Source organism: Crocodylus siamensis, chromosome 6 (genome assembly GCF_052110815.1).
Source record: "Crocodylus siamensis isolate JL-2025a chromosome 6, ASM5211081v1, whole genome shotgun sequence".
In the NCBI taxonomy this organism is placed as follows: Eukaryota; Metazoa; Chordata; order Crocodylia; family Crocodylidae; genus Crocodylus; species Crocodylus siamensis.
In genome coordinates, this window is record NC_143400.1 from 20163977 (window position 1) to 20176947 (window position 12971).

The 12971-nt window shown below is 61.9% G+C and overlaps 2 protein-coding genes across 3 annotated transcripts in view; both read left to right on the forward strand.

Annotated features, from left to right (window-relative positions):
- The window catches only part of DNAH2 (dynein axonemal heavy chain 2), a 96082-nt gene extending 85019 nt beyond the window's left edge, over positions 1-11063 (forward strand). The window contains exons 75-88 of the mRNA XM_090052287.1: positions 106-232; positions 491-677; positions 818-966; positions 1830-2013; positions 5243-5433; positions 5528-5719; positions 7430-7614; positions 8273-8498; positions 8617-8768; positions 9052-9166; positions 9397-9573; positions 9771-9845; positions 10502-10652; positions 10894-11063. Of these exons, the coding sequence (XP_089908413.1) occupies positions 106-232; positions 491-677; positions 818-966; positions 1830-2013; positions 5243-5433; positions 5528-5719; positions 7430-7614; positions 8273-8498; positions 8617-8768; positions 9052-9166; positions 9397-9573; positions 9771-9845; positions 10502-10652; positions 10894-11033 (2251 nt within the window). The 3' untranslated portion in view covers positions 11034-11063. The remainder of the gene's footprint in view (positions 1-105; positions 233-490; positions 678-817; positions 967-1829; positions 2014-5242; positions 5434-5527; positions 5720-7429; positions 7615-8272; positions 8499-8616; positions 8769-9051; positions 9167-9396; positions 9574-9770; positions 9846-10501; positions 10653-10893) is intronic.
- Positions 11064-11104: 41 nt separating this feature from the next.
- Positions 11105-12971, forward strand: part of KDM6B (lysine demethylase 6B) — a 30814-nt gene continuing 28947 nt past the window's right edge. For both annotated transcript variants that reach the window (XM_090052301.1, XM_090052300.1), the window contains exon 1: positions 11105-11222. In XM_090052301.1, the coding sequence (XP_089908427.1) occupies positions 11168-11222 (55 nt within the window). In that variant the 5' untranslated portion in view covers positions 11105-11167. The remainder of the gene's footprint in view (positions 11223-12971) is intronic.

Sequence of the window (12971 nt, forward strand, 5' to 3'; positions counted from 1 at the left end):
TGTCTCAGTGACACCCTGGTGACACCTGAATCTTAATGCCCTCCTGGTGACTATTGACTCTTACTACCCTGAGTGACCTCTGACCCCTGTGACCTATGCCCCCAGGTATGCCTGCCGCGGGCTCTTTGAGTGCCACAAGCTGCTCTTCAGCTTCCACATGTGTGCCAAGATCCTGGAGGTGGCTGGGAGCCTCCACACGGATGAGTACAGCTTCTTCCTGCGTGGGGGCGTGGTGAGTGGGGCTGCGGGTCAGGAGTGAGGAGCACCAGGGGGTCAGGAGCCTGCAATTTGGGAGTGAGGGGCACTGGCAGGGCTGAGGGAGGGGCAGGGGCTGCAGGTTGGGAGTGAGGGGCACCGGCAGGGCCCGGTGGGGCAGAGGGCTTTGGGTTGGGAGTGGGGGGCACCAGCAGGGCTCAGGTAGGGGGCAGAGGGCTTTGGTTCGGGAGTGAGGGGCCTAGGGCAGCCGTGACAGGTGCGGGCATGGGCACAGGTGCTAGACCGTGAGGGGCAGATGGACAACCCGTGCCCGTCCTGGCTGCCCGATGTCTACTGGGACAATGTGACGGAGCTGGACAAGTTGCCGAGCTTCCATGGCATCATGAACTCCTTCGAGCAGCACCCACGCGACTGGCACCTCTGGTACAGCAGTGCCCGGCCCGAGCGGGCCCTGCTGCCAGGTGCGCCTACATGCCTGGGTTCCTTGTGGGGCAGGGGAGGAGGCGATGGCTGGGTTCTCCCAGTCCCAAGAAGGCCAAGCGGGCCCACATCCCTAGGTCATCCAGGGGCAGGACCATAGCTGACCCCGTCCCCTGTGCAGGGGAGTGGGAGAACGCGTGCGGACAGCTGCAGCGGATGTTGGTGGTGCGTGCGCTGCGCCCCGACCGCGTGGGGCTCTGTGTCAGCGCCTTCGTCATCTCCCACCTGGGCTCTGCCTTCGTCGAGCCACCTGTGCTCTCCATGAAGGCTGTGAGTGGGGTGGGGCTTGCAGGGCTTCTTGGGGTGGGGGCGTGGCATGTGGGGTCTGGGCTGGGTCCTGCCATGGTGGAGGTGGGGCTTACAACACCTAGAGACATGGCCTGCCAGAATAGGGTGGGACTGGCAGGCATGTTGGGGGCAGGGTTTATAAGACCTGGGGGTGTGGTCTACAAGGTAGGTAGGGTCTGGCAGGTATGTGGGGGGTGCACTTACAGGGCATAGGGGTGTGGCCCACCAGGAGGGGGTGGGGCTGGCAGGCATATGGGAGGCAGGGATTTCGGGGCTGACAGGTGTGGCCTACCAGGATGCGAGGGGAGGACTGGCAACTGTCTAAGGTGGAACCTCGCAGTGTGGGGGGAAGTTTACAGGGCCTGGGGGTGTGGCCTGCCAGGATGGGTTGGTGCTGGCAGGCATGTATAGTGTGGGGCTTATAAAACTTGAGCGTGTGGCCTGCCAGGATGGCATGGGACTGGCAGCCATGTGGGACAAGGCCTTGCAATGTGGGGTGGGGTTATAAGGCCTGGGGGTTTGGCATACCAAGATGGGGTGGGGCTGGCAGGCATGTGGGACGCAGGGTTTACAGGGTATGGGGCCATAGCCTCCCAGGATGGGGTGGGGCTAGCAGCCATGTGGGGCAAGGCCTCCCAGCATGGAGGCAGGTCTCACAAGGCCTGGGGGCGTGGCCTATCAGGATGGGGTGTAGCTGGCAGGCACACAGCTGGGCGGGACTTAGGGTCTAGGGATGTGGCCTACCAGGGTGGGGCTGGGGGTCGAGCTGGCAACCATGGGCGGGACTTACCAGGCCCGGGAGTGAGTGCTCCAGCCCTGCCCCCGGCCCACCCCCCCACCCCCAGGTGCTGGAAGACTCATCGCCACGGACGCCGCTGGTGTTCGTGCTGTCACCCGGTGTGGACCCAGCGCCAGGGCTGCTACAGCTGGCAGAGCAGGCGGGCATGGCCCTGCACCTGCACGCCCTCTCACTGGGTCAGGGCCAGGCCCCCATCGCCACCCGCATGATCCAGGAGGGCGTGCGCCACGGTGAGGCTCACATACGCACATGCGTTGGGGACATGCATATGTATGGGCATGCGCAGGTACACTCAGCACACTTATGCATACATACACACAAATATGTGTGCATACACATACGGCTATATACACACATACAGACGCAGACACATGCATAATGTATTCACACACTTCCAGATACACAACTGTAGCAACCTAGCTCGGCATGTAAATACAATGCCCTTATGTACACACAGTTGCACCCACATGGTTGTTATCCTGGACACATGCACCTACACACATCCAACACACATCCCTTGGGCATACACAGCCATAGTGACCTAGTTGGGCACACACCCTCCACCCCCCCACCCCGTACACAGTTGCACACACGGCCAATGTCCCTGGGCATGTACAACCACACATTTCCAACACCCTTGAACACATGTACAGCCCAAACCAGTTAGTTGTACATATGCACACACAACACTGCCACCCCCCTCAAAGTACACACAGCCCCTGTGTGCGTGCACACACACATGACACCCTGGGCGCACACAGCCACACACGCAAGGGGCCTACTTATGCACAGCCACACTGAGACAGGGCTGGGGGCATGGGTGGGGGGAGCAGTGCCTGGGTGGCCCAGGTGGGTGAGGGTTGTTAGAAGCCTGGCTAACTATGGGCATGGGTTGCTGGGGCCCAGAGGTGTGGGTTGCTAGAGGGACCTGAGTAATGGGGGCATGGGGGTGTAGGTTGCTATAGGTTGCAAAGGGGAACGGGGCACGGGTTGCTAGAGGCAACCTGGGTTACCATGGGCATGTGTTGCTGGTATCATAGTATCATAGTAGCTAGAGTCGGAAGGGACCTAGGTAGATCATCTAGTCCGACCCCCTGCCTTGGCAGGAAAGAGCACCGGGGTCAGATGACCCCGGCAAGGTGCTCATCTAACTTCCTTTTAAAAATCCCCAGGCTAGGAGCCTGCACCACTTCCCCTGGAAGCCGGTTCCAGGCCCTAGCCGCCCTGACTGTGAAGTAGCGCCTCCTAATATCTAATCTAAACTTACCCTCCGCCAGCTTGTTACCGTTATTCCTGGTCACTCCTGGCAGCGCACGGGGGAACAGGGACTCCCCCAATACCCGCTGATCCCCCCTGACCAGTTTGTAGCAGGCCACAAGGTCCCCCCTTAACCTTCTCTTGTGGAGGCTCAACAGGTTCAGGTCCAGTAGCCTCTCCTCATAAGGCCTGCCCTGCTGACCCCTGATCATACGAGTGGCCCTCCTCTGGACTCTTTCCATATCATCCACGTCCCTCTTGAAGTATGGCGCCCAGAACTGGACGCAGTACTCCAGCTGCGGCCTGACCAGTGCCGCATAGAGGGGGAGGATCACCTCCCTGGACCTGCTCGAGATGCATCTGTGGATGCATGACAGGGTACGGTTGGCCTTCTTGACTGCCTCCCCACACTGCCGGCCCATGTTCATCGTGGAGTCAATGACGACTCCAAGATCCTTTTCCGTCTCCGTGCTGGCAAGAGGGGAGTTCCCTAACCTGTAAGTGTGGTGCCGGTTCTTCCTCCCCATGTGCAACACCTTGCACTTCTCAGTGTTAAACCCCATCCTATTCTCATCCGCCCACCGTTGCAACCTGTCAAGGTCAGCTTGTAGCCTATTGCACCCTTCTAGTGCACCCACATCCCCCCACATCTTAGTGTCATCAGCAAACTTGAACAGGGTGCTTTCTACCCCGTCATCCAAGTCACTGATGAAGATGTTGAACAGTGCGGGCCCGAGGACCGAGCCCTGCGGAACCCCACTGCCCACGTCCTTCCAGGTCGAGAAGAACCCATCCACTACCACCCTCTGGGTGCGGCCCTCTAACCAGTTGGCGACCCATTTGACCGTGTGGGCATCGACACCACAGTCTCCCAGCTTTTTGATGAGGACAGGGTGAGAGACAGTGTCGAAAGCCTTCCGGAAGTCCAGAAAGACTACATCCACAGCAACCCCTGCGTCTAATGATTTGGTGACCTGATCGTAAAAGGCCACCAGGTTGGTCTGACAAGACCTGCCACTGATGAACCCATGTTGGTTGCCCCTGAGCATGCATTCCCCCGCAAGGCCCTCCTGGATGTGTGCCAGGATAATTTTTTCAAAGAGCTTACCCGGGATTGAGGTAAGACTAACTGGCCTGTAATTTCCCGGGTCGTCTTTTTTTCCCTTTTTGAAGATAGGGACCACATTGGCCCTCTTCCAGTCCTCTGGCACCTCACCAGAGCACCATGAGTGCTCATAGAGCCGCGCCAGGGGTCCCGCAATGACCCCGGCCAGTTCCTGTAGAACCCTAGGGTAAAGATCGTCCGGACCAGCGGACTTGAACACGTCCAGCCTCTCCAGAAGTACCCTAACTAACTCCTCGCTAACCCCTGGCCCAGGCGTGTCTCTCCCGGGGCCCGAAGGGGGCCCAGCAGGGAGGTGGCTGAACTGGTCCCTACTTAGGAAGACAGAGGCAAAGAAATCATTAAATATGTTAGCTTTGTCATCTGGCATGACGACTAAGTTGCCCATCGTGTCCTGCAGGGGCCCCACATTACCCGGGACCCTCTTTTTACCCCCTATGTATTTGAAGAAGGACTTCTTATTGTCCCCAATCCGGGAAGCTAGTCCTATCTCCATCTCTGCCTTGGCCCTCCTGACTGCCCCCCTACATCCTCGGGCGACTGTAACATAGTCCTTCTTGGTGATGACCCCATCTCTCCATTGGGTGTATGCCTCCCTTTTAGCAAGGAGACATTCCCGGATGCTCTTAGTGAGCCATGGGGGTTTATGTGCCCTCCTGCTCCCTTTGACCCTTGTTGGGATTACTTCCCTTTGGGCATGGAGGATCGTCTCCTTAAGGAGCAACCACTCCCCTTCGACATCTGATTCCCTTCCCCTCTGGGTCCTCAGCGCTTCCCCAACGATCCTCCTTAGCTGGTGACCTAGGGGTGTGGGTTGCCAAGGGTTTGTGGGAGTGAGTTGCCAGGGAAAATGGGCATGGGTTGCTAGAGGCCTGGCTAACTATGGGCATGGGTTGCTGGAGACCCAGGGGTGTGGGTGCCAAGGGGCTGTGGGGGGCAGGTTGCCAGGGGAAATGGGCACAGATTGCTAAGGGCAACCTGGCTTACTATGGGCGCAGGTTGCTAGGACACCGTGGGCCTGGAAAGGGTCCCTTGGGACCTGGAGGTCCACAGGACACAGGTGTCTGGGCATCCTGCAGGGAGCTGGGTGTTCCTCGCCAACTGCCACCTGTCGCTGTCGTGGATGCCGCAGCTGGCAAAGCTGGTAGAGCAGCTGGCAGCTGAGGACCCGCACCCCGACTTCCGCCTGTGGCTCAGTTCCAGCCCCCATCCTGGCTTCCCCGTCTCCGTGCTGCAGGCTGCTATCAAGGTCACCACCGAGCCGCCCACGGTGAGCTGGCGTGGGGCGGGGGCAGGCACCGCTTGGAGAGGGGAGGGGGACAGTGCCCATGCTGACCTGATAGCCCCTGTTGTTTGCCCCACAGGGCCTGAAGGCCAACATGACGCGCCTGTACCAGCTAGTGACGGAGCCGCAGTTTGGGCGCTGCAGCCGCCCAGCACGCTACAAGAAGCTGCTCTTCGCCCTCTGCTTCTTCCACAGCCTCCTGCTGGAGCGGCGCCAGTTCCTGCAACTGGGCTGGAATGTTATCTACGGCTTCAATGACTCCGACTTTGAGGTGGGTGCAGTGGGCACGCACCAAGTGCCACACGGTGTGCACATGGGAGGCGCTACAGGCCTGGGGACAGGCTATGTGCTAGAGTGGGCACGTGGGAGGTGCTGTGGGTCTGGCACATGCAATATGTCAGGTTCATGTGAGGTGTTACGTGCTTGGAACACACAGCATGCTTTGCGGGAGGCATGTGTGAGCTGTTACATGTCTGGGAACATGCTATATGCTACACAACAGGCACATATGAAGTGCTACATGCCTGGTACATGCTATATGTCAGGTATACTGGAGATGCTATGGGCCTGGGGATATGCTACACATTATATGGCAGGCACATGTGAGATGATTTGGGCCTGGGAACATGCTATGCTATACAGCAGGCACATGTTAGATGCTACATGTCTGGGAACATGTCACATGCTATACATTAGGCACATGTGAGGTGTTCCATGTCTGGTACATGCTATATGTCAGGCACATGTGAAATGCTACATGCCTGGGGACATACTACATCTAGACAAGCACATGGGAAATGCTTCGCATCTGGAGGACACGTTACATGCCAAGCTACAGGCTTGGGGACATGTTATGTGTCAGATATGCTACGTATCTAGGGACATGCCACATGCTAGGCACACACCAGGTATGTTGCACGCTGTACAACTGGGGATACATGTGTGACATCACATGCTATACATCTGGGGATGCAGTACATGTTTGGGGATACAATACGCACTACATACCAGATGCACATCACACACTACATGCCTGGGCACACATTACACACGTTACACCTTGGCACGTCCCATACAAGGCATGTTACATACCAGGTGTGTTACACACAACATGTCTTGGCACAGGTTACACTGTATGTGTGTGCATACAGGCTATATGTGAGGGCACACACTCCAAGTCTGGGCACATGCTGCATGGCAGGCAGATGGCACGCATCAGGGCACATGCTACACACCAGGGAAATGCCACACATGTGCATGACTCAGATGCACTTTACATGCAATGTGTTGGGTATATGCTACGTTACACAACAGAGCCTGGGAACAGCAGCCCTGGGCACATGCGCAACAGCCACCCCCACAGTGCAGGATCCTAATGCCCTTGGCCCTGGGGTCCTAACCCAGGGGAGTGGGTCTCAACCAATGCTCTGTCCTCAGGTGCTCCCAGCGTACGCAGCCCAAGACAACTTTCCCTGCCTCAGTTTCTGCCCTCTTTGCTTCAGTTTCTGTCTTGTCTTTGTTTCCTCCCCACCTCAGTGCTGTCCTGCCTTATCGCTTTCCCATCCCACCTCAGTTTTGCTTGCCCTGCCTCAGTTTCCCCATCTCAGTTCCCCTCACCTCAGTTTCCTGCCTCAGTTCCCCCCTGCCTCAGTTTTCCCTTCTCTACCTCAGTTTCCCCATCTCAATTTCTCCTCCTGTGTTTCAGGTTCCCCTCTTGTCCCTGTTTCCCCCATCTCAGTTCCCTTCTGCCTCATTGCTTTTCCTTCCTCTGCCTCAGTTTCCCATCCCACCTCAGACCCCCCAGCCCCAGTTTCCCTCTTCTCTGTCTTAGTTTCCTCCCAGTCTCAGTCCCCCCCACCCCCTGCCTCAGTTTACCCCCTTATTCCTCCACCTGAGATCAGGGTCCCCAGGTTGGGGTGGGGGCAGAGGAATCCCACCGGCGGGCAGGGCCTGCTATGACCCTGTCCCCCTTCCCCACCAGGTGTCGGAGAACCTGCTGAGCCTCTACCTAGATGAGTACGAGGAGACGCCTTGGGAGGCACTGCGCTACCTCATCGCGGGTGTCAACTACGGTGGTCATGTGACAGACAACTGGGACCGGCGCCTCCTGCTAGCCTACAGCAGCGACTGCTTCTGCGAGCAGGCCTTAGCCACACCCTTCTACAAGTAACGGGGCTTCTCAGGGGGGCCGGGCTTCCTGGGGAGGCAGGGCTGCTCCCCCACAGTCAGTTGACCATGTGCAGCTCTCCAGGTGTGCTCCCCACTCCTTTGGGTGAGAGGGTGCTCTTAGGAGAGGGGGCAGAGCTATCTGGGGTGGGTGGGGCTTAGTTCCTGCCATGTGGCCACACCCCTTCTAGGTTTTGGTGGGGAGGTAATATGAAAGGGGTGAGATGGATCTGGCTGTTTCTGCCCAGGGGGCGGGGCTACACAGGCGTGGGGCCTACCCAAGCCACACCCCCTACAGATCCAGGGGGGCAGGGCCAGCTCAGCCCACTGACTGTATGCTGCTTTCATCTTTGCCATGTCCTACTATGGATCCAGGGGGTGGGGCCTGCAGGGCCTCCAGCTGTGGTGCTCACATGAGGCATGCCCCTGTGGATCCAGGGGGCAGGGTAATCCAGGGGGCGGGGCTTGCTAGTCCTCCACCAGCTGTGGCACTGATTGGCCACATCTCTATGGATCCAGGGGCCTTTTGGGCCTCCACCACTCTCATCATGGCCACAGCCCCTAAGGTGAGGCTTGTTGAGCCTGGCCTCAAGCCCAGGGGCGGCATGGCTAGGCTGGGGAGAGGGCGGGGCCATCTGACGCCGCACCCCCGCGGCAGGCTGTCGGCGCTGGACACCTACTACATCCCAAAGGATGGGGACCTGGCATCATACCAGGAGCACATCAGCATGCTGCCGGCCCATGACCCGCCAGGCGCCTTCGGGCAGCACACCAATGCTGCTGCTGCCGCCGCCATCAGCACTGCCCGCGTGCTGCTTGACACCCTGCTGGCCTTGCAGCCCCAGCGCCCACCCAGCCCTGCCGCCCAGAGCCGTGAGGACAAGGTGTGGCCTACCTGGGGACGCCAAGTTAGGGTCTGGCAGGGTCAGCCTTGCACGGCCCAAGCCGGGGGTTGGGAGGCAGGTGGCGGGGTTGTGACCCCCTTGGCTGCCCCCCCAACAGGTGCTGGAGCTGGCAGGTGACGTGCTGGCACGGGTACCCACTGAGCTAGACCATGTGGGTGCCTGCCAGGTGCTAGCTGACGACCCCTCACCCCTCACCGTAGTACTGCTACAGGAGATGCAGCGCTACAACGCCCTACTGCAAGTTGTCAGGTCTGCCCTGAGACGCCTGGGTTCCGCCCCCCCGGACACCTGCGTTCTCTCCTTGCTCGGGAGCAGGGTGGGAGCTTGGATGCCTGGGCTCTATGTCTGCTCTGGGGGGGTAAGGGATGCTGGGAGCACCCAGACACCTGGGTCCTCTCCCTGAGTGCGCTGGACCCCATCCTGATTTCCTGTCTTGCTTGGGATGGGTGTTGGGGAGAGGCTGGGGGGCGTTCGATGCTGGTGGGCAGGCATTCCTAGAGCCCCTCCCTCTCTGTCCCAACCCCCTCCCCAGGTCCTCATTGGTGGAACTGGAGAAGGGCATCCAGGGCCTGGTGGTGATGTCGACCACACTGGAAGAGATCTTCAACTGCATCCACGATGCCCGTGTGCCCCCACTCTGGGAGCGGGTGAGATATCCACCCCAGCCCAGGCACCTGGGTTCTCTCCAACTCTGGGTGAGCCGGGAGGTCTAGGGGTTACAGCTGAGGCCAGGGGGCTGCAGAGCCCGGATGCCTGGGTTCTCTCCCTGCTCCGCCCAGGATTGTGGGCTGCACTAGAGCTCCCAGCAGGTATGATTGGAGCAGGGGGAGGCAGAGGTCCCACATACCTATTTCTCCTCCCCTTCCCATCCACCCAGGCCTACCCATCCCTGAAGCCGCTGGGGTCCTGGACGCGGGACCTGGGGCAACGAGTGGAGCAGTTGGCCCGTTGGGCTGAGACTGCCCACCCCCCAGTGCTCTTCTGGCTTGGTGGCTTTACCTTCCCCACTGGCTTCCTGACCGCCGTGCTGCAGGGCGCTGCCCGCCAGAGCAAGGTGCGCTGATGCCTGGGTCCTGCTGGGGTGGGGGGAAGCCAAAGCAGGCCCGGACACCTGGGCTCTGGACATCAGTGGGGCTGGGGGTAGACCCAGGGTGGGCCCGGACACCCCAGGGCAGGTAGAGGGCCACAGGCAGCAAAGTGGGCACCACCCAGACACCTGCGTCCTGTGGCATGCCCTGCTGCCACCCCCAGGTGGCTGTGGACTCGCTGTCCTGGGAGTTCATTGTCTCCACCGTGGATGACAGCAACCTGGTCTACCCGCCCAAGGTAGGTGCTGGCCTCACCCCTGAATGCCCTCCAGCTCCGCCCATCCCTGAGGCGCCACCCTGACTGTACCCTAGTCCCAGCCCTGCTGCTGACTCCGCCCTGGCCCTCCCCAGCCCTCCCTGATTCCAGGTAGCCCCACCTCTGCCTCCAGGCCCACCCGTCCCTGCAGCCATGCCCCAACCCCTAGCTCCTTCCGGCCCTGCCCCTGAAGCCCCACCCCTGGTTCCAGGTCCTGCTCTACTGAAACCCTGACTCCAGCCCCACCCCTATCCTTGGAGGCCCACCTCCTAGTCCCCTCCAGCCCTGCCCCAGCCCTGACGCCCCGCCTCTAACTGCCCCGCTTTCTTACAGCCCCACCCCATCCTTGAAGCCCCTGCCCTACCCCCCCACATAGCCCTGCCTCTGATTCCAGCCCCACCCCAACTCTGCCCCCCTTATCTCCAGGCCTGCCTCTGTCCCTGGAGACCCACTTCCTAGTCCCCTACAGCCCTACCCCGTCCCTGAAGCCCCACCCAATTCTGCCTCTGACCCCTGCTTCCATGTAGCCCTACCCCTATCCCTGGAGGTCCCCCCCAGTCCCCTCCTGCCCCCATAGCCCCACCCCTATCCCTCCAGCCCTGCCCCCTGGCCATGCCCCTGATGCCATTCTCTTGCAGGAGGGTGTGTGGGTGCGAGGGCTGTTCCTGGAGGGTGCAGGCTGGGACAGGCGCAACTCATGCCTGGTGGAGGCAGCGCCCATGCAGCTGGTTTGCGCCCTGCCCAGTGTGCACTTCCGGCCGGTGGAGAGCCGCAAGAAAGCTGGCAGAGGTGGGCAGGGTGGGGCAAAAGGGGGTGGAGCCCGGGACGGGGTCTAGTAGGGAACACATGGGGGCATGGCCTGGGGGTGGGGTCAAGCGTGGGGACGGAGGAGCAGGGCAGGTGGGGCCCATTAGGGGCGGGGTGTAGCGTGGGGACGGAGTCAGGGCAGGTGGGAGGCACATGGGGGCCCGGCGTGGGGGGCGGGGGTCACCTGGGGGCGGTCCCTGACCCCGCCCCGCTCCGTCCCCAGGCTCCTACTCGTGCCCGCTGTACGTGTGCCCGCGCCGCGCCGCCGGGTTCGTGCTGGCGTTGGAGCTGCGCGCGGGCGCGGCCGCCCCCGAGACCTGGGCCAAGCGCGGCGCCGCGGCCCTGCTCAGCCTCGACGTGTAGCCCCGCCCCCAATAAACCGCTGCCCCCGCCCTCGCTGCCTCCTGCCTCAGTTTCCCCGCCCCCAGGGAGGGATCGGGAGGCGGGGCCGGGCGGGATCCGGTGCGGCGCGGGCGGCCGCGGCCCCCAACCTGCCCATGGGGCCCGGGCCCGAGCCCGGCCCCGAGGGGCGCGAACGCACACCGGACACAGGTAGGGGGGCAAGAGGAAAGGGGGGCGGTCTTAGTGTCGCAGTTCGTAGCCGAGTCTGGCCCCGCCCCCAAGAGCTAAGCTCCGCCCACGCATGGAGCCCCGCCCCCTCGGCACCACAGGGGACCCCGGGTCTAGGCTCCGACCCACACCACGTAGAACCACTCGCACCACGGTGCCTAGGCCCCGTCCACCAGCTAGCACCCAGCCCCTTGGCCTTGACCCCGACCCCGTCTGGGGCCGCGCCCTTCCACGCGTAGACCCCGCAGCCTCGCTTCTCCGCCTGGCTCCCAAGCTCCCCTGCACAGCTCAGCAGTGGCGCAGCCAATCAGCGCTCCGGCCATGCCACAATATTAACATACTGCGCTGGGACTGGCTGCTATGGGGTGGGGGTGGGGGTGGGGGTGGTGGAGAGGCGGAGGGACAGCCGTGCATCGGAAAGGAGGAGCCCGGTCCTCCCACTGGGGCCCAAGCCCCGCCCTCATGGCTGGAGCCCCAGTGGGGCCCCGCTGCCGCCTCGTCCCCACCTCTGATGCCCCTCACTCCCGACCTGCAGCCCCCAGCCTGCTGTGGGAGGCTAGGCCACGCCTAGTGGGCGGGGCGTAGGCCCAGCTTTTTCTTGGTAAGGCTCAATGAGCTTCGCTGGCGCTGGTGACGTCACGGCGCCGGCAGCCAATGGTGGGATTCGGCCGGGCCCTGTTGCTGGGAGCTGCACGTGTAGGTTGGCACGTCTGGAACATGGGAAAGGGAGGGTCGAGCCCTGATATGGCTGTGCACACGTGACCGTGGCCCAACAACACGTGTGCACCTGGGCCCTCCCGCTAGGCTGGGCCCAGGGCTGCGCACACGCACTGACATGCTTGTGCAGGCACCATCACACCAAAACATGCATGCACACGGGCCAACCAGCTAGGCTAAGACGAAATGTGTCCCGCTTACACGTGCGGTGCCCTCCCCTGGGCCCGCGTTGAGCACACCTGGGCCGTTGCACACGCGGTGTCGCACACCCTTCCACAGAGGAGGGGCCTGGACACACGTGTTGGGTGTGTGTTTGGCATATGGGATGCACGTGTATGTGTGACGGGCTTGCCTGACACAAGCCGTGCCAGTACACGCTCCAGCTGTGCTGGAGTGTATGCTGCACACTGCATCGCAGGAAAAACGGGGCTCGCAGCGTGCTTGCACTGAGTTGCAGGATGGACAGGTGCACGCACACGCGTGGCGACACAGGTTTCTGGGCCATGCCAGGGGAGGCAAGGCTGTGCTCGCCCTCAACAGTGACTGCCCCCTCCCCGCAGGTAGGGAGGGCCAAGTCAGGTGCAAGCTGGGAGTTGGTTTCCAGGGTAACAAAGCCCAAACGAGGCTCGATGGGGGGGGGGGCAGGTGGTGAGAGACAGATGGGACGGGGGGGGGTCGGGAGCGAGGGGCACCGGCTGGGGGGAGCACGTAGAGCCCCGCAGGGGGAGGGGGCGGGGAAGTCCCGCTCATGCCAGCTGCTGCCTCGGCTGCCGCGCCCCCATTGGTTGGCCAGGGTCGAGGGGCGCCCCCATTGGCTGCCCCCGCCGCCTCGGCTTTTGCGGACGTGCCTAGAGCCACGGGGTCCGGGGGGGGGGCAGGGAGCCCCTTCCCCCTCCGCGGGAGAGAGCCTAGGAGTCCCGGCTCCCCCTCCCCCCGTGTCCTTAAGTAACCTCGGCGGGGGGGCGGGCCTCCACTTCCCGTGGTGCTTTGCGCCCGCTCCCCCCCCCCCCCCCA